A 21,967-nucleotide genomic window follows, 5' to 3' on the forward strand; every position below is an offset into this window, starting at 1 on the left:
TTTCTGTGTAACACTCCAGAGGTATTTTCCAAAATATATGCAGTTCATTTAAAATGAGGTTTTATTTCTGATTTGCCTGGGATCACTTGGGCTTAAAGCAAAAGTGGGATAAAGGGGAAAATAACCAGCAATCGTTGTGCCAATTTGCCGTCTCACTATGAAGCATGGAACCAAAACGGGGTTTTTTCTACTGTGAATATTTCTCTGCACGTACAAAGCTTAGTTTTGGAAGTTTGATTTATGAATTGGTGTAGAAAATTAACTCCACCATAAGAATCCTGGATAAAATATTACCTCACTGATGGCACTGGGTATATCCCCAATTGGTATGAATCCCAAGGTCTTCGTTTTTATTTTCCCAGGTTAAATATTGGAGACATGATGATAAGGAAGAAAATGCTAGAAAAATACGAACAATTGGAAATCATACATCGACAAAAATCACCAACTTAAAAGGCAGCGCGTTGTACCATTTAGCCGTCAAAGCGTACAATTCCGCCGGGACCGGTCCCTCCAGTGCGACGGTCAACGTGACAACCAGAAAGCCACGTAAGGACGAATGTGCTTAGAAATGTTTTTGGGATTCATCAAGCATATCCCAGTTTCACTCCCCATCCCCACCTCTCAATGGTTATTTGCATACTAATTGGTGTAATAATTTGGATTCAAATTTACCTTAGCATTTTAACTGAACCTTTCTGAATACCATACAGAATTCATTGCTCCAGAGGACAGAAAGATAAATGTTGTTCTTCTCACTGAGAAGGGCTGCTTCTTTTCGCCATAAGTGTTAGGCGACCAACTGAATCTTTTTCCATTTGCAGTGCTGTATCTCGTCAGATTTTAGTGACCTTGAAGACACATATTAGTGCAATAGCCCATTAAATTGCCTCCACTTTCAAATTCTAGTAAGGAGATATTCCTCAGAATCCATTTAGACTTAATAATCTGTGACTTCTTATATCTTAATTTTTTTATAGCACCAAGTCAACCCCCTGGAAACATCATATGGAATTCGTCAGACTCCAAAATTATCCTGAATTGGGATCAAGTGAAGGCGCTGGATAATGAGTCAGAAGTAAAAGGATACAAAGTGGGTAGTTTTCTTTTACCCCTACTGTTAGTAGGGTACAGTTTCTTTTCATGAATCACACCAACCAGGTTCTCTGTCCCAAAATGATTTGTTCTGAGTTTTAAATAAATGATCCAAGACATCTGGCCAGGATTTAGAGAATCTCCTAAATTTTAGGCTCAGGCGGAGTCCATCAGAAACATCCTAACCTGTGGTTAGGCCTCCAAAAAAAAAATCATGAAGAACCACTTTTTTTAACATTTCTGTTACAGCTTTCTCTCGGTGGTATTTTTTTTAATCAACAATAGTAACTTCTGAATATTACTAATGGTTAATTATTTTTGTTCATATGAAGAAAGACTTCTTCAGTAAATGCATTTGTTCCTATAAATGTTGAACTAGTCTTTAAAGATCTAGAAAAGAAAATGTATGTAGTCTTGTGCCACAATTAGAAGGAATTATGAACATTTTGACAAGGTTTTCAGTTATCTATTTCTGCCTAAGAAACCACCCTAAAACTAGGGGCTAAAAAACAATGTATTATTTTTCATGATTCTGCCATCTGGGTTGGGCCAAAATGGGCAGTTTTTTAGGGCTCGAATGACCAAGATGATTCTTCACACACACATCTGATTTCTCAGCTAGGATAGTTGATAAAGCTTGAAGCTGGCCAGGCACCACTCTTTCTACAAGGTTTTTCCACATTGGTAGCTTGGGCTTCCTCACAGCATGGTAATCTCAGGGTAGTCAGATTTCTTACATGGCTGCTGGCTTCTAAGCGGGAGGAAGCAAAAGCTACTAGTTCTTCTAAAGGCTACGTCTGGAACTGGCTACCGTGAGGCCAGCCCAGATTCAAAGGGAGGGAAAATAGATTCCATCTCTTAATGTGAGGAATGGCATGCATGCCCAGGGAGGGAACGACTTGGTGGTAGCCATCTTTGTAGACTATAACGTGCATTGAGAAGATTGTGACTAGGAAGCTGACTCAAAACATCCGGGAGGAATGAACGAAAGAACTGAGAATACTTAGCTGGAGGAAAAAAAAAAAGACTCAAAAACATGAGAACCACTTAAAATATCTGAAGGACTGTTCTAAGGAAAGAGTTATTAGAATTATTCCTCAAGATTCCAAAGAATAAAACCAAAGAGTGAAAGCTACATGGAGATAAATTTTTGGCTCAGTTTTACTTTCTGGTAGCCAAAGCTCCTCAAAAATGGTTTTAGTTTCAAAGAGAATTAGAGAGTTCCCTATCACTGGAAATAATCAAGGATCAGCTGGACTACCACCCACTGCGATGTTAGAAAAGGAAATATTAAGTGGGCAATTAAAGTGTATGGCATTTTGGATCTTTTTAAATCCTGGAATGTTATGAGGAAATGACCAAAGTGAAGCTTTGGAGGAATCCTAGACATCAGGTTACATTGACAATGCTCTTGACCTCCGGTGTTTCTGTATTAATCTTTCAAATGAAAAAAGGCATGCAAATCAACTTTAATGAACCATCCCATAGTCTTCATTATAAAGGAAAGACTATAAAACCAACTCTATCATTCTGAATTTTTTTTCTAGTAGGAAAGCCTGGAAGTCAAAATTTTCAGGAGCCTTGGAAAATGGTCTTACAGTTACAAAATAAGTAGTAAATGAAATTTGTGTTTACAAAATTGTGCAAACACAAAGGCCCACAAGAAAACATACGTGGTTGAGGCAGGCTGGATGGAAGCTGTGGCTCACTAGAAAGTATATATTCCTGTCCGAAAGTAGCAACCATTAATCCCTTCCTGCCACTTGTTGCTTGTGAAAAAGTTGGCACAATGTCCCAGATATTCCAGTTGTTTCAAGAGATGGCAGGAAATTTTACTTTTGTATAAAATCTCCCCAGATTTTATATGTTGGCAACTTGCTCCATTTTGTTTTATATTTTATTGTAGTAATACATATAACAAAAAATTTCCATTTTAACCATTTTTAAGTGTATAATTCAGTGACATTAATTATATTCACCATGTTGTGCAACCATGACCACCATCCATCTCCAAAAGTTTCCCATCACCCCAAACAGAAACTCAGTGCCCCTCAAGCAATAACTCCCCATTCCCCACCCCCCGGCAAACACCAATAAACTGTTGTCTCTATGCATTTACCTATTCTTGGTATTTCATATAAGTGGGATCATAAAATATTTGTCCTTTTGTGTCTGATTTATTTCACTCAGCAAAATGTTTTCAGTGTTCATCCACAGTGTAGCATGTATCAGAACTTCTCTTTAAGGCTGAATAATATTCCTTTGTATGTATATACTACATTCTGTTTATCCATTCATCGGTTGATGGACGCTTGGGTTATTTCCACGTTTTGACTGTTTTGAACAGTGCTGGATGAACATTGGTGTATAAGAACTGTTTGAGTCCATGCTTTCAAGTCTCTTGGGTATATACCTAGGAGTGGAATTGCTGAGTCATACGGTAATTCTATATTTAACTTTTTGAGGAACTGCTAAACTGTTTTCCACAGTGACTGTACCATTTATATTCCCACCAGCAATGAACAAAGATTCTAATTTCTTGTTTTGTTTTTAAACAACATTTGAGTCAATGCAATATGGGCCAAACAAAACTGATCTGAATTAAGCGTTTAGGCTACCAGTTTATGATATTTCTTATACAGAGATATTGAGAGTCATCGATATGTACTGTTTTTAGGTACTGTTTAAAGAGCATGGATCAATGGAAAGAAGTTCGTAAAGCCAGAGCTGGCACTGGGAGTTTGACAGAGTAGGTGGTGGGGCTTTGGGTAATGTGATTAGAGAGGGACCCATAAGACCCTCCAGGCCATTGACTATTTTCCTTCACCCACGTGGCACAATGACTTGTATTCCACCAGTCAAGAAACCAGTAGAGAAGAGTTCCTAAGAACTAAGATGCAGACCTTTAACTGGGTCCTCTTTTCAAAGGCAGACTCTTCTGGAAGAGTTATATAGTATGTAGCACAAAGAATTAAGAGCCCCGGTTTTGATTCTCTACAGGGTGCATGACTAAACTCTCTGGAACTCCATTTTCTCTTTTAATAAATGAGAAATTTCTAGTCTCTTCCTTTCTTCTGAGCCTTTGCATATCTCTTCCTTCTCCCTACTACTTCCACCCCATACTTCCACATCCTTAACCAGCCACTCATCCATCTTTCAAGTCTGAATTAAAAGCCTTCCCTGATTGTCAGTAGTCCCTCTATTTACCAGAATTTTTAAAGTATTTTTCATCCTCTTGGGTAATTGTAATTGGATGACTTGTGAATGCCCAGACTGTGAGCTTCAAGAGGACAGTACCTGAATTGTCATCATTATGTCTGCAGTAAGGATATACTTACTACAGCTGTACTATAATGGCACTCTCATTTCCTGTATGCCTAAGTATGAAATGGTTTATCTGACCCATTTTATCCCCAACAAGAGACACATGGAGTTGGGTAGGCTTGAAGATGAATGAAGGAAGGATAGACTAAAAAGAAGAAAGGAGAGAAAGTTAGAGTGAAGACATACCTTTTCAACTTTGTAGTTCCGACCCAGGCTAACACTACCAGAACCTTGATAACCACAAGAAAAAAAATGGCAGAACTGAGGGTGTTAAGGAAAAAGAGAGAGAGAGAAATTCTTCCCCCCTGCTTCAAGTTTTGCCCCTTAGAACAAGTAGAGAAAGCACAGTAAAAATGCAGAAAGCTTTTGGAGTCCGTTGGAAGCAACATGAGTTTCTTGGGTGAAACTTTAACTAGATTTTCAGCTCATTCTCAGGCTGGTACTGAAATAAAACTTAAGGGCAGGGAGCTACCTAAAATATTTCAGGCAACCAGACAAAATGTCAGCTCAGCAAGAGATCCTAGAGATTATCTAGTCAACCCCCTTCATTTTACAGATGTGAAAACTGAAGTCCCCCCTTCATTTTACAGATGTGAAAACTGAAGTCCGTTGAGTAAAGTGACTTTGAGTATCCTCTGCTTTCACAGGGGCAGGGTTCAATATGCAAGCTGAAGTTTGCTTCAGTGAACTGGGTCTGGAAGACTGTAGGCATGTTTAGAAGAGAAATTGGGTAACAATTATTGTTTACTTGCCACTTCTTTGTACTCCTGCTCCTCTCAGAAACTCTCAAATGAGCATGTGTTGATAGCACCTTTCCAAGAAGGCCCTTCTTACATTTTTTTACCTCAACAGATGCGTTTGCGGATATCTAGAGGATTATTTAAGCAGGACAGAATCAGGCACAGTGTGGTAGGATAGAGTAGATCAAGACAAACACAGAAGCATTTGACCTCCCAGAAAAGACCCGCTGAGCTTGGCACAGGATTTGGGGAAACTATTTTTATTTCCATAGAAATAAAATAAAACATTGGATCAAATTAAAACTGGAGAACTCTGGAACACTTTCATATCTGAGGTAATTAAACAGGTTACTATTTTAGCCACAGAACCCTGGTGGTGCAGTGGTTAAGAGCTCTGCAGCTAACCAAAAGGTCGGCAGTTCAAATTCACCAGCTGCTCCTTGGAAACCCCATAGGGCAGTTCTACTCTGTCCTATAGGGTTGCTATGAGGACCCTAGGCCCATGAATCAGGGTTTATTTTTATGTGTTCTTTTATGTTTTAGTTTTGTTTGGTGTTTGGTGTTTAGTTTGTTTGATGTTTACACTATAGATATTAATAGAATTTTCTCAGGTATGCAGGGTTTTGGGGGAGGAGAAAGGGGAATGGCGCCTTCTATGATATATCAGGAAACCCCCTTGATATCTCTTTCAAGGATGGGATTCTAGGCTGAATAAAATGTGGGTCTGATTCCCATGCAAGAATTGTTCTTTCATAGGGAATTTTGATTTTATGTTTATTGTTGTAGTTTAAGTAAAAGTTTACATTTCAAGTTAATCTCTTATACAAAAATTTTTACATACATTGTTATGTGACCCTAGTTGCTCTCCCTATACTGTGACTCCTTCATAGGGAATTTAACTCTTTAAAATGACTATTGTTTATATCAGACTTGCTTCTTCCAACATTCACTTTTCCTCCTGAATACTGAAGGCAGTGGGGGCGTCAGTTGGTTTTTTTTTTTTTTTTTTTTTTTTTAGTTTTTCACCTAAATTGTTTGGATACATGGAATTTCTGCTCGCATAGACAGTCTCAGTAAGAAGTTGACTTTAGAAAATTTGAGGCCCAGAATATTCTGTCAGCACAAATCCTCCACTACTTTATGATATCAGGGCTAAAAAGAGAATATCTGGTCCTAGTATCACAAACTCAGTTGCCTCCAGAGCCAGACAGGCACCAAGAATGAGTCACGTTGACTCAGTTCATTCAACAAATACTGTTAATAAATAAATAAGTGAGTGAGCAAGTGAGTGGGTGGCTAAATACCAATGTTAAAACATGCCACATACTGTTTAAGTCATTTTAACTTCATAATAACCCTATGATATGTGCAGTTATCATCCCCAATTTTATAGACGAAGGAACCATGGCATGAAGAAGTTTAGTAACTTGCCTAAGTCACGTAGCTGATATGTTGAGGCCTGGGATCTGATCATAGGCAAGATGGATCCAGAGTCCCTGCTTTTAGCCACTCTGCACTTCTTCCCGCCAGCCATAAACAAACTTATCAAGTGATAATAAGGTACTACAAAGAAAAATAAATCAGAGGGAGGAGAATAGAGAATGCGATGGACTGGACAGGAGAGGCTTATTATTTTATAGAAAGGCCAGGGAAGGCCTCTTTCAAAAGGTGATATTTCAGTTGAACCTTGAAAGAAAGGAGGGAGGGAGATATAGCTCTTTGGGAAAGTGTTCTAAGCACAGTGAACAGGATGTGCAAAGGCCCTGAGGTGGACACATACCAATATAACACAGTAGGAAGTGGTGGGAGCTGTGACAAACTGCAGAGCTTGTGATTGTTCAAATAGGCAGGAGTTTCTCAGTTTCAGCCAGTTGTTTTTTTAATGAACAATTTCTTAGTTTTTAAATGTTGACATCTAATTCAGAAAAAAAAAAAAAAAATGTGTAAGCGTTATGAGGCCCAAACAAACAACATATGCAGGCTGGAGGTTTTCTCTGTCTGACCTCCTTATTTTGCATTCATAAAACAGTGACCAGAGAGGGCAGGCAGCTTGGCCACAGCCTTACAGGTGGTGATAAAGCTGTTCTTAGAGAAAATACAGGTTCTGGAGCCAAACTGCCTGGCTTTGAATACTGCGTCCACCACTTACTGGCCATACCCAAACTACTCGTTGCCGTCGAGTCGCTTCCAACTCATAGAAACCCTATAGGACAGAGTAGAACTGCCCCATAGGGTATCCAAGGAACTGCTGGTGGATTTGAACTGCCCACCTTTTAGTTAGCAGCTGAGCTCTTAATCACGGCACCACCAGGGCTTAGGACCCTGGGAAAATTGCTTAACATCTCCGGGCCTCAGTTTCCACATCTCTGAAATCAGAATACTAACAATGCCTACCTCAAGAGGTAACCTATGTAAGCATTTAGAACACAGAGTGTTCAGACACCTAGTAAGCATTCGATGCTTGCTGCTATTATCGTGATTCCCCCTACTCCACTCTTTCTCCCTGCCTTCTACCCCTGGCTTATATGAAACGGAAGCCCAGCTTTCCAGTCAATCAGATGAGCCTAGTGTTTGGTATAAATAATAGTTTACAGGCCCTGATTTAGGCTCCACTGCAGGCACTAATATCACAAGACTGATAAGCAGTGCTGATAAAAGGGCTGCTTTTTTTCCTGGAAGTATTTCTTTTGGATTTATATTTGAAACTAGTAGCATTCACCAAGCTCTGGCAAGGACCGGAGGTAAACCAAAGAAGCAATTTATTCTTCAAAGCTAGGTGTGACCTTGCATCCCATCAGCCAGCCCATTCTCCTGAAGGGCTGTGATGAGAAGCTTTGACACTCCTGAAGGTGCCTGAGGATTTATTTGAGCCTGGGTATTAGCAAAGGGATACTGCGCCTGATACAACCAAGGCCCCAGAGCCGAGGGAGGACTAAGCATGAATCTTTCCACCTCAAGGAAATTGTGTTTTCCACCTTGTATTAGAAAGATATAAATTAAGGCGATGAAACGCCAGAGGAAAAAATGGAATCTAAACCATTTTAGGGGATTTTATGAATTTTACTTGGGCTCGGTTTTGTCTGGAGATAGAAGAGTGCCCTCATGTCTCTAACCTCAGCAGGTCAAAATTTTTAGGGGGTCTTAGAGAAGACTGAGGGAGCCCTGGTGGCGCAGTGGTTAAAATGCTTGGCTGCCAATCAAAAAGTCGGTGGTCCCAACCCAACAGCCGCTCTGCCGGAGAAAGATGTGGCAGTCCGCTTCCTTAAAGATTTACAGCCTTGGAAACCCTATGGGGCAGTTCTGCTCTGTCCCGTAGGGTCGCTATGAGTGAGAGTCAACTCGACAGCAGTGGATTTGGTTTTGGTAGAGAAAGATTAGCTAATCCTGTGGTTCTGAAAGTGTGGTCCCTGGACCAGCAGCACTGGCATTACCTGGAAACTTGTTAGAAATGCAAATTTGTGGGCCCCACACCAGACCTGTTGAATCAGAAGCCCTGGGGGTGGGGCCTGTAATCTGTGCATTAACAAGCCCTGCCTGTGGTTCTGATACGTGCTCAGGTTTGAGAACCGCTGATCTAATCCATGATTCCCATCCCAGGATTCACATTAACATCATCTGAGCATCTTTTAAAATGAGCACCCCTCTAGAAGTCCCATTGAGTCAGACTGGCAAGGAGCCAGAGCAAGGTTTCTCAACCTTGTCACTATTGACGTTTTAGGGAGGCTAATTCTTTGCTGTGGGGGGCTGTCTTGTGCATTGTAGGATGTTGAGCAGCATCCCTGACCTCTACCCACTAGATACCAATACCACCTGCTGTGACAACCAAAAATTTCTGCAGACATTGCCACATGCCCCCTGCATGGAAAAATTGCCCCCCCACCCCCACCCCTGCGGAGAACCACTGGGTTACAGCATCAGTATTTTTACAGGCTCCCAGGGCCTAATGTGCAGCCAGGGCTGAGAACCACTGATCTCATCCAACTCTGTCTTTTTTTATTGTCGAGTGGTAGTGGGCTCTAGTGGTTAAAGCACGAGGGTTTGGAAGTCCTCATCCTGCCACTTACCAACTCTGAGACATCTCTGGACCTCAGTTTCCCCATCTGTTAAATGGGACAGTGATCCTTGCCTGGTAGGATTGTTGTGATGATTAAACATGGTGATGTACATAAAGTGCCTGGCTTATAGGAAGCCCTCAGAAAATGTTTTTTAAATAGTTATTGTCATCATCATTACTGTTGTATCCAGGAAGGTAGATGTACTTTTCTAGGACTTGATGTCCTGTTTCTGATTGGAGTTTATGCCAATCAGGGTAGGTGGTCCCAGGCAGGTGAATTTGTTTTCAGGAGAGCTTGTTGCCCACCTCATCAGAATGTTACCAACCCAAACTCGAGCCCATTTGGGGCCAAGAAAGAAAAGAAAAAAGCGTAAGTGGAACTGTCACAAGCTAAGACATTTCCAGAGTGACAGTGATCGCCATGTAACAATGATTGCCCTCTCGTCTAAGTAGCTCAAGAATGAGTGCCAGTGGGAGAAAGAAGGGAGTTATTGCCCTTGCCTCCCAGAGATCTTCCCTCTTTACTGAAATGTCCTCTCTTCAGAAGACTCATAAGAATAATAACATATCGGGCTTGCCTTGTGCTTCTCACCTTTGCCAAGTATGTTTCTATTGTTTGCCCCCTTTCAGCCTTCATAGGTCCTATTTCTTACATGGTTCCTTTGAGCCAGGCCCTTCACTATATCTGATCCTCCTGCAATCTTGAAAACACCCAAGAAAGGTGGGCATTTTTGTCCCCATTTTACAGATGAGGAAACTGAGGCTCAGAGAGGTGACCCAGGGTCACTCAGTGGCCAAGTCTACTCTGATGCCAAAGCCTTTGATGTATAACTGAGCTCTAATATCCTTCCACCACCACCAGTTGCCATCAAGTCCATTCCAACTCATGGCGCTCCCATGTGTGTCAGAGTAGAACTGTCTTCCATATGGTTTTCAATGGCTGATTTTTTGGAAGTAGTTCACCAGGCCTTTCTTCCAACATGCCTCTGGGTGGACTTGAACCTCCAACCTTTCGGATAGCAGCTGAGTGTGTTAACTGTTTGCACCACCCAGGAACTCCTTATACATCCTTGTTGTTGCTGGGTGCCATGAGGTCAATTCCAACTCTTAGTGACCACATGTGACAAAGTAGAACTGCCCCATAGGGTCTTCTAGGCATTAATCTTACAGAGCAGATCACCAAGTCTTTTTCCCATGGAGCTGGGTGGGTTCGAACCACCAACCTTTAGGTTAGCACCCAGGTACTTAACTGTTGCACCACCAGTGACCCTTTATACGTGCTTACCAACCAAAAACCGAAACCCATTGCCATCAGGTCAATTCCGACTCATAGCAACCCTATAGGACAGAGTAGACCTGCCCCATAGAGTTTCCAAGGAACAGCTGGTGGATTTGAAATGCCAACCTTTTGGTTAGCAGCTGAGCTCTTAATCACTCTGCCACCAGGGCTCCTTTATATGTTCTTTATATGAGGTATTAATTTTCCCTGTTATTCCAAGTGTGTACGCTGAGCCTCAGAGAGGTTATATGAGGCCACTCTGCACGTGGGTAGAATCATGCTGCCCGGCCACATGCTCCATTGTCCTCTAAACTCTTTCTTGGCAATACAATGGCTGCGGACACGCCCCTCACTGTAGATGCAGCTTCCAAATGCGTGTGGGCAGCCTGACAACCTCAGTGTCCCTGCTTGCACTGGTGCCTGGAGGTGCAAACAAATGAATGCTCCATCTTTGGGGCCTTTCTGACAGCAGCAGGTGACACCTGTTCTTTCTGTTTTGGCAGGTCTTGTACAGATGGAACAGACAAAGCAGTACATCTGTCATTGAAACAAATAAAACATCGGTGGAGCTCTCTTTGCCTTTTGATGAAGATTATATAATAGAAATTAAGCCATTCAGTGATGGAGGAGATGGCAGCAGCAGTGAACAGATTCGAATTCCAAAGATCTCAAGTAAGGAAATACTTTTGTCTCCCTTCCCTCTGCCTGCCTTATCAGCTTTCCTGATGAGTCAGGGATGCAAAGAAACTAAGCCCATAAAGGAAGACTTGTAATAAAAATGGTCAATGCCACCCCCCTTCTGCCGACCACTGATGTTACTGATCACAAGTGGCTTTACACAAAGCCAACGGTCGGACAAGTTTTGACTGGATTTAATCAATTGCCCATCGAAAATCAGATTATAGCAGCCCATAGTCAATCAGGTTTTTATATATTGGCACATGTGGTTTGCAGCTACATAGCCCTGAGATTATAGCTTAAATATTAAAAGCATGACTCAGTTGGGTTGGTAGGAAAAAGGAAAAACTATTAAAATATGGCATAGCAGTTTGTCTCCAGCGAACCTTTAGGTGAAAAGATTTTGAACTTAACACTATTTTGGATGTGTGTATGTAACATAGGTACATAAATACATATATCTATATGTAGTCAAGATTACCTTCATTTACAAATATTGTTGAGCAGCGAGAATTTTCTTTTTTGAGCAAATACATTCAATTGTGTTTTTCCAAATACTACTTTTGGACATATCTCAGCAGCATATTATTTTTCAGTTCTTGGTATCTTACTGATACCAAGCTATAGTAAAGCATCCTTTAAGCAATTTTCATTGCCTCTACAAAATTTGGTTGCCTCAAATCAAAAGAAAAAAAGTTCATCGGTCCTTTCACTATTCTTCTCAATTGCTTTCCGTGTAGGTGGGAATCGTTGTCCATTTATGTTAATAGAGCAGAACTTCTATTCAGGTGGGAAACGTAGGCTCCACAGTACCATGCTCCACAACTTTGGGGTGATTTGCGAGTGTTTCTAGATGGAGCCTTTGTTGTTGTTCTTGTTAGCTGCCGTCAAGTTGATTCTGACCCACGAGGACTCCCTATGTGCAGGGCACAACTGTGTTCCATAGAGTTTTCAAGGCTATGAACAGGCCTGTCTTCCAAGGCACCTCTGGGTAGCTTTGAATCACCAACTTTTTGGCTAGTGGTCAAGCACTTCAACTTCGTGCCACGCAGGGACTTGTAGCTTACATTTAGCCAGTCTTTTTGTGTGCAAATACTAAGGCATTTTTTTGTCTTTCAAAAAACCAAGGAGAACTGGATTCTGCATCTCCCTAAAAAAAGGCTCTTACTTCTGTTGAAAAAGAGCCAGATTTAGAGAGATGTGGAAGTAATCTGCAGACCACAAAAACATAAGGTTGAGGTTTACTTTGGGGTTTATTTATCTCACTTTGGTAAAGTCTGAATTCATACCTTCTTATAATTTCAAGAGTTGTTTTTTTAGTCTGATGATTTTTGAATTCATTCATTACAAAAATATATATTACACAATTATACTAGTGTAGATAATGGATGCTAAGGATGTAAATTTGAGCAAGACATGATCTCTTCCCTGAAGGAATTTTTCATTATGTTGGCCACAGAGAACTGACAATCTTGATGAAGCCCCGAATGACAGTTGGTGAACTCTTGCTATGAAAAATATAAGACCCATAAGAAAAAGTTTAAAAAAGATTGAGATTTATTTTGTTTGGAGAAAAGGGATCTCTTTAGACAGACATGGGTTTGAATCCTGATTCAGCCATTTACTAGCTGAGCGATCTTAGACCAGTTTCCTTACCTCTCTGGGCCCCAATTTCCTCGTCTGTTAAATGAAGTGATAATGATACCTGATCCGCATAGGTTTATTTGTTTGTTTCTGTTGTTTTTAAGAATTGAGTGACATATCGATCTGTGCCCCGCACAAAGAGTTCAAAAGAGAGTTGTTGTTGTTGTTGTCAGTTGCCATCAAATCAGCCCGTGACCCATGGCGACCCCATACACAACGCAACAAAACACTGACCAATCCTGTGCCATCCTATGATCTGTTGCAGATGGGACTGTTGTGATCCGTAGGGTTTTTATTGGCTGATTTTCAGAAGTCAATTGCCAGGCCTTTCTTCCTAGTCCCTCTTAGTCTGGAAGCCCCACTGAAACCTGTTCAACATCACAGCAACACCAAACCTCCACTGACAGACAGGTTGTGGCTGCTGCACATGAGGTGCCTTGGCTGGAAATTAAACCCGGGTCTCCAGCATGAAATGTGAGAATTCTACCGCTGAACCACCAATGTCCCCTTAAAAGAGAGTAGCAATAGTTATTTTACTGCATCACTGATACGTCATAACATCTGTCAGTATTGTTACTAGTAATACTGATGTTTCTTCTCACCTTAGACGTGGGCCGTTTCATTTTACAAATGCTTAAACTGACGTCCAGAGAGGTCCCATAATCTGCTCCCAGTTTCATAGCTAAGTAGCCATAGAAATGATATTGTTGTTGTTAGCTGCCATTCAGTTGGCCCCCTACTCGTGGCAACCCATATGTTACAAAGTAGAACTACTCCATAGAGTTTTCTTGGCTGTAATCTTTACAGAAGCAGTTCGCCAGGACTTTCCTCTGCAGAGCCACTGGGTGGGTTCAACCCACCAACCTTTAGGTTAGCAGCCCATCACAAACTGCTTGTGCCACCCAGACTCCTAGAAATAATATTAACAACTCACAAAGATATGATCGGAGTCTCTGGGCGGTGCAAACAGTTAACACGCCGGCGGCTAACCAAAAGGTTGGAGGTTTGAGTCCATCCAGAGGAACCTCAGAAGAAAGTCTTCGTGATCTACCTCTGAAAAATCAGCCATTGAAAACCCTATGGAGCACAGTTCTACTCTGATATACATGGGGTTGCCATGAGTCACAGTTGACGGGGCAAGCAACTGTGTTTGTTTGGAAAGATATGATCGTTTCCAGGAAACCCAGCTAGTTCTGCAGTTTCCAGAAGCCCTCTTCTCTTTGTAGTCACAACCAGGCCATTTTGAGTGAATTTCTCTCTCTCTTTTCAGATGCCTACGTCAGAGGATCCGGCGCTTCCACTTCGAATGCGTGTACACTGTCAGCCATCAGTACCATAATGATTTCCCTCACAGCCAGGTCCAGTTTATGACAAAAGTTATCTAAAGGACTTGCTGTTTATAATATAAGCAATGTTTAGCTAGTTGTTTTGAAGACACCCAGTACTAAGTAATATTGTTGTTCAAGTACATCTTATTACTGGAAAAAATGTTCTTTGCTTCTTTAGGAATGGCATTATACAGTACTTCCTCAAAGCAAATCTAGCTTTGTCTGAAGTTTCTTTGGAAACTCTGCAATGCACTGAAAACATCTGTAATACGATGTTACCAAAGCAGTTTACACATGTCCTTATATGCATATTTTTTATTATATATTTAGTGTTTTATAGAATTTTTTAAAGTTAACATATAATGTAGATATTAATTTTTTCCTCTGCTGTAAAATGCTATGGGCAACGCAATCATACAACTATTATTTGAAAATAATTTCCTTTAAAGACAGAGTTGGAAACTCATCTTGGTAAATAAATTACAGATGACCGTGTACAGTTTTACGAGGCTGTAGCAGCAGAACAGCTAAAGACTTGGTCTGTAACTCCAGGCTCCTGGATGAGAATGACTCCTGTGATGGTTAATGCATTGAATTAAGTCCTTTTGACATGTGGAATATGTTTTCCCACCCCATTGTGAATTGCACTGTTCAACCCAACTTGAGATGGTTTCAGGAATGGCTGCAATCTCAAAATCTAAACGTACGGCCTAAGAGGTACCTCGTGCAATACTCCCATCCCTGAATTTAGCATTGTACAGTAAGGTTTTCTTTTCACTCAACTAAGTGAGCATTGTCTTTGTAGCATTATCTTAGACGATAAATTTGAAATTACATATCCTGTAGTAACATAGACCAAAAGTTACTGTTGTCAACCAAGTCTTTTAAAGGCTAAAAGATAATTTTACTATCTTTAAATGTATCTGTTTTGAATGTACATTTAAAAAAAAATAATTCTCTGTTGATGGATTCATAATTTCTTTACAAACTTTCTTATATATGATATGTATATCTCTTTGTTAATAGAGCCCTTCTTTTGAATCAAAATCATGTATGCAGTTTGGCAGATTTCTCCTATTTCAGCAGATAGTTGCCACAATGAATTTTTTCATATGACTCTATGAAAGATCTTTACTACAATTATATGGTATCTTGATGATTCTCCTGTTTTTGCAGTAGGTAGCCTAGCTGCTTTATAAGCTCTGCCTTCTATGTCTTAAAAGTCACACATTGGAAAATGAAATATCAACAAAACCATCTTCTTATGAAAAGAACTATTTGTTATGATGAGTGAGGTTTTGTAAGCTGACACGAGTGGAACAGTGAATATAAAAGGCAATGAAATTTTCTATAAAAATGTTCACATGTAAACATGCTGCCACTTTTTCTTCTCTCTCAAAGAGCTCAAATTTGCCTGCAATTTGTCGTTTTTGCTTACAAATCATAGAAGTTAACTTTCCAACATTCTAGCTATATTTATTCAATAAAGTCATAATCAGGATTCCACTTGTATAAAAATTAGGATGTTAACCGGAAAAAAATATATATTGTCAGTATTTCAAGCTGTGTTCTTTTCTTAGTTTGATATGGTTACTTCTATGTTAAAATAAAATTAAAAACCACACTCAAAAAAAAAATCAACAAAATAATAAAATGAATGAAAAAAATGACACCCAGGTAGTTCCTAACCCCAGTGTAAATGATACTTACCAGTGATCTAGCAGATGTAATCTTTTTTTAAAGGTATTGTTAATAAATATCCTGTCATTTGTAAAGATTCTTGTCTTTTGGGAGCATTTTTCCTGCTTGCATGTCAGGGACTTTGTCACCCTTAAGCTAGTTATAATTTGGGATCATGGAGTGACTCAAAGTCTCATGACCCAAAGCTAGTTGACCAAGAGCTATTTTTGGCATCGACACCCTGAAGACACCATTTCATATCTCCTTAGGAAGTAGAGAGAGTCAAATCCACAATTAAATGTCCTGAAGATCAAACTTGAATATTTTCTCTTGATTAGCTAAGTCTTTTGTGTATTTACTCTAAGTGTATCTGTTTGGGTTTTTTGTTTTGTTTTGTTTCTGTTTATAAGGTTTTTCCCCACACTCCCTCCCCCATTGCTAAAAGGACGAAACCTAAACTTGAGCATTAAGGCCCTTCTTAATCTAATAGCCACTTAACTTTGTACCCAGCCACACAGAGCCCTCACCGGCCCCAGAACATGGCTTACTTGGTCTCACCTCTGTGCCTTTTGGTCATATGGTTGCCCCTTTCTGCAATGCCCTCCCAACCCTCCTCTTCCACCCAAATGCCAGATGTCCTAGGATCGCTCCTGCCCCAGCTCGTCTGTGAAGCTTCCCCATACTTCAGTCCATGGTGATGTCCTTCTTCTGTATTAGCTGCAATCCCTGTTGACACCCCACGTTTAAGCAATTAATCAGGTATGACTTTTGAAAATTTCTTGTACTGTTGTCTTGCGTTTTAACTTAACTCCTGTATTGTTACTTAATTGTCCTTGTATGTATGCCTTGTCTTCTCAACTAGATTGTAAGCTCCTTGAGGGCAGGGACTTTGGTCTTATCTTCCATGTACTCTCCATAGTGCCCAGCACAGTGCCTTGCAATAAATACTCATTGATTAATTGATCGAAGGGGTCTTTGAAGTAGCATTTTGCATCAGTTGCCTGCCTCTGTGCCATAGCAAACCAACCAGGAAGACTGTCACTAATTTTGTGATGTGGTAGAAAATGTTAAAAGGCGTGGCTTCTAACTTTATGCCTTAAAGAAATCCTTTAATATCTCAGCTTCATCAGATGATAAATGAAGCCCTGGATTAGTCAGTCTGACTGAGCTGAAGATATTTTAGAAAGTGCTCTGTAGGCACCAACACCCAAACTTGTCTAATTTGTTGGCTTCCATGGTTGTTGCAGATAGGACTCAGGGTTGCAAGCAACAGAAACAACTCTGGCTCACTTGAGCACACAAAAAGGAATTAATTAGAATGACACAGGGTAGAGCACACGAGCCAAAGAAAAACTAAAGACCGAGTCTAGGTGAGAACAAGAACTAGGCCACTCTGAAGGTCCAGATTGCAGGATCTTTGGAAAGTCTTCTCAAGGCACTGTCTCTATAGGGTGACTATGAGTTAGAGTCAATTCGATGGTGATGGGTTTTTTTTTGTTTTTGTGGGGTTGAATTGGCTCTGTTTCCCATTTTGATGCCACTATGTTGAATACCTAAATTCCTGAGACAGAGTCTGATCAGCCCAATTTGAGTCACACAGGCAGAACACCTTGATCACACCAGCCTGCCCCGATAGGGAAGGAATAGTTTGCTAAAGGAAAATTGAGATGATGTTTCTAGAAGATGGGAGAATAAATACTGGATGCATCCAAGCAACAGATTCCCTGTACTTAGCCAGCCAATGGACTTTCCCAAGACTTAGTCCCAATTAATACACTCAGGTGGAATATATTGCTGCTTGGCATTTTTGCACAGTGATTCTGATGGTGGACTACTAAGAAAGGGCCTGTTTACTTATTTAACCTTTTCAAGTGCTTACTTTTCTGCCTTTTTTTAGTGTAATCTGCTTGTGATTTAACTGTATAAAAATTCTATTCTGCCATGTAATTGATTCAGGTGTACCTAAATTTTATAGAGTTCATAACACTGTGTGCAAAGCCTAGTAAGCAGCATCTTTCCATGGGGGCAGAAGACAAGGATAATAAACTTCATTTCTCAGGTGAGCCCTGGATTCTTCCAGCCTGTGAGGTCGGATCTGTCGTGACCTTTTATCATAAGATAGAATGATGGTGTTATTCTAATTTTTTGATTATTTATATCTGGGAGGTAATGTTAAATCCTGATTAACCTTTACCCAGTCTCTCCCACTACCCTTACCTTACTGCAAATATGCTCAAAGAATGATGAGTCATAAAAAGTACATAAATTGTGCGTAATTAGCTACTAACATGTCATGTAATTTTTGAAGTAATGATGCTGGCAACAGGTGATTTTTGTATTGGATTATCAGTGCTACTTTGTCCTTCATTAACACAAGTAATCAAGTATTGACTTATTCTATTGTTACAGTAGAATAATATGTTATCATATATAACGATATTCTATTGTTTCAATAGAATAATACTCGGGCTAAAAGAGTAATGTGGTAAACCATAGCGGTTAGCAGGGCAAGTGTTTTAAAATCAAAGACTTATAGTCAGTCTCTAGACATATCCAAAATTATTCTATCACAAAGTACTGGATACTGGAGCCTTACAATTGCAGCCTAATATAGTAGCTAAGAATATGGATCCTGGAGTCTGACTGTCTGGGATGGCTTCTGACGATTGCCATTTATGAGATGGCATAAGGTTTGTAAAGCTCTAAATGCACTGTTCTCCAAATGTTAGCGATTGTTTTAGAAATCAGGCATTGTTCTTTTCCTCAAGGGACTTGAGACAGTCATAGGATATTCGCCGTCACCGAAATGAGTTGGACTCACCTGGTATATCCATTATCGCCTTTTATTTAAATATTATCATTTGTTAATATAAATATAAAAGAAGTCAGGCAGTAGTGTCCTCAGGTGCTAGGTTTACCACAAAAAATAAATTAAAAAATACAAAACAGTTGCCATTGAATTGATTTTGACTAATGGTGACCCCGTGTGTGCAGAGTAGAACTAGGCCCCATAGGACTTTCAAGGCTGTGATCTTTTGGCAGCAGATTGCCAGGCCTGTCTTCTGAGGCGCCTCTGGGTGGGTTTGAACCAAGTCCTTAACCATTTACGCCACCCAGGGACTCTTAATTTTCCCGTTTGGTATTGACCTCTCCTTTCTCTGCTTTCCAGAGCAGGTGATCAGTATCCACTCTTATCAGTCATATCCCTTTGTACCTGGTATTTAAGTCACCTAATTCATGTCATCTCCCTTGTGCTAGACCAGGAGCATCTCAGGGCTGGAGTCTGGGTGGGATTCCTGACTGCCCGCACCAGGCACCAGGGACTGGCAGATGGGGTCACTCCCTGTGGGAGGGAACATTCACTGAGGGGTATGGACTAGAGGCACTCACCTGGGCTGCCTCCTGATGACTCAGCACTCACTGTAAAGCCCCCAGCTAAAACTAAGCAAAGGCAAGCTCCTATCTTTGTTAAATCGGGGCAATTGATTTTTCTGATCCAGGGCCATATTCACGCATCTTGGTTCCTAACAAAGCTAGAGGGAGGAGAATATCTGGCACCATTGCAAAGGTTGTTGATTTTCTCAGCCCCTTGCTGGGGCATGATTACCAATTACCTTACCGTGTGCCAATCAGGTTGTCCATTCTGAAAGGAGGCTCCTCTTCCCCTCGTGCTTAATGGGTTGTGCAGATTAAATCTTCCAGTTTCACAACTCAGGTGTAAACTGCAATATTCAAGAGAGCTGACAATTTAAACAAAATCTGCCTTCCTACTTAATCACCAACAATCTTGGTCAGTTTTAGATTAGCAGAGCTTAGATAGTATAAACCACCCTGACAGAAAGTTTTTTTTTAAGTCCACTGTATGATTTGTTGTTGTGTGCCATGAGTCAATTCTGACTCATAGCAACTCTATATATGACAGAGGAGAACTGCTCCCATAGGGCTTTATAGGCTGAAATCTTCACAGGAGCAGATCGCAGGGTCTTTTCTCTCCAGGAGCGGCTGGTAGATTCAAATCGCTGAGTGCTTAACCACTGCACCACCAGGGCTCCGTAACTGTATGATAAACCCACCCATTGCCATCAAGTTGATTCCGACTCATAGCGACCCTACAGGACAGAGCAGAACTGCCCCATAGGGTTTTCAAGGAGCAGCTGGTGAATTCAAACTACCGACGTTTTGGTGAGCAGCTGAACGCTTAACCATTGCCCACCAGGGCTCCTAACTGTATGATAGATCTGAAAAATTTGAAACCTGCAAGATAGAAGTACATAATTATGGTTCCGATTAAATGTGATGCTCCTAATTGCTGCAAATTCCTAATCATTATATATTCTTACCAATTGTTATGAATAACAAACTATACCAGGAAATACATATGCCTTAGGATTTTAAGAATTAGTAACATCTTTAAATGGTTTTTTTTTTCTTTTCTCAGTTTTCAAACTGCTCTTTATACTAAGAAGTGGGAGATACAGATTTTATTCCTTTTTTCATTTGTGAATGGAGGCAAAGAGGTGATCTGAGAAGTCCAAAGTGACACAATTAGAAATCAGGACCAGAAGTTAGAGCTCTTAATTCAGTGCTTTTCAACACCTAGAAATAAGTATTTACTGAGTATTAATCGAGTAAGGAACCAGTGTCTTGAGATCAGCTAAGTGTAATTCAGGTCATCGACTAGGCAAGAGGAAAATGGTGAGGTCGAAGGGTGGGATTCTGAATTTAAGATGCGAGAAGTGGAGACATTCTGATGATAAGGCGCAGGGTGCAGCCATTCGGAGTGGGCAGATTCTAGAAGTGGATTGTATTCTTTCAGCAGGGACTATTGGACGCATACCCTGTGCCAGGCACTTTTCTAGGCTAGGGGAAATAAGGAGACTCCAAACGGCCACGGAAGTGAAGGACGTGAAGAAACTCTGAGGCCACAATCACCTGGTTTGAAGGCAGACCATGGGTGGGTAAGGTTAGGGACCAGTAACTGTGTTCCTTCATGACGTAGAGAAACACAGTGATGGTAATAGTCAACATCCGTATGCATATAGTATGTGCCCGTTTCTGTGCAAATCAACCAAGCGACTTAGTTACCACTTAACATTCCTATTACATATGCAGAACATAGGCCAGAGAGGTTCAGTGATTTGCCCCAGGTCACCTAACTGAGCAGTGAGGCCAGGAATTCACATGATGGCAACTTGAGTCCAGGGCCCCACTTTAAAGCATTATATACCTCTGTCTCTATCTATCTTTATCTGTGTCTATAGCTGTATTTATATCTAGATAGATACTGTTCCCATTTAGCAACAAGAAGAGTAGTGAACCTCCCAGGAAGGTGCACACAGGTTGTTGAAAAGTGTGGGCGTTTCCACTTAAGGAGACAAGATGGCGCTAAGCAACCTCAGGGACTGTGGGTTGAAGGTGCTTCTGAGGCTTCTGTTCCTGGTCACAGGCAGCACTGAGCTCCCAGGTATAGGATTCCTCCTGCCAGAAAGCCCTACAAAACTCAGGTATGGTGATTTCAGCTGGGAAGTGGCCTGGTCTGTTTCCCTTTGAATGCAAATGGAGGGTTTTTTTGTTTGTTTTTTGCTGTTGTATTTAAGGTGTCTTGGAGTTGTTTCTTTAAACTTGGGCTATCCCGTAATATCAGGGTTAAGACAAAACCCATTGCCATTAAGTTGATTCCGACTCATAGCAGCCCTATAGGACAGAGTAGAACTGCCCCATAAGGTTTCCAAAGCTGTCTTTACAGAAGCAGACCACCACATCTTTCTCCCGCAGAACGGCTGGTAGGTTCCAACAGCAGCCTTTCAGTTAGCAGTTGCATGCTTAACCGTTCACCACCAAGGCTTCTAAGGTGGCAGCCAAGGTTGCCAGATAAAATACAGGCGCTCCAGTGTTAAACTTGGATTTCAGATTAAAAATTAATACTTTTTTTTAGTATAAGTACGCCCCATGAAATATATATCTGAAATGCAAGTTTAACTGGGTCTGTTCTATTTTTATTTGCTAAATTTGGCAACCTTAGGTAAGAAGGAAGATGCACCTCCATCGAGGTAATCAATTTCTAAAGCAAAATTCCTGAGTCTTGACAGATCTCTGAAGATCAGTGGCTGTAGGGCACAGCACCAGGTTCGCTGTTTTGAGTTCT

At 40.8% G+C, this 21,967-nt stretch overlaps 1 protein-coding gene across 1 annotated transcript in view; it reads left to right on the plus strand.

Annotated features, from left to right (window-relative positions):
• Positions 1-15,919, plus strand: part of LOC101340595 (contactin-4) — a 580,334-nt gene extending 564,415 nt beyond the window's left edge. Inside the window, exons 19-22 of the mRNA XM_004368276.1 lie at positions 363-549; positions 981-1,093; positions 10,996-11,164; positions 14,085-15,919. Coding sequence (XP_004368333.1) covers positions 363-549; positions 981-1,093; positions 10,996-11,164; positions 14,085-14,185 — 570 coding nt within the window. The 3' untranslated portion in view covers positions 14,186-15,919. The remainder of the gene's footprint in view (positions 1-362; positions 550-980; positions 1,094-10,995; positions 11,165-14,084) is intronic.
• The last annotated feature ends 6,048 nt before the right edge of the window (positions 15,920-21,967 follow it).

Source organism: Trichechus manatus, unplaced genomic scaffold, assembly GCF_000243295.1.
Source record: "Trichechus manatus latirostris isolate Lorelei unplaced genomic scaffold, TriManLat1.0 scaffold00001, whole genome shotgun sequence".
NCBI lineage: Eukaryota > Metazoa > Chordata > Mammalia > Sirenia > Trichechidae > Trichechus > Trichechus manatus.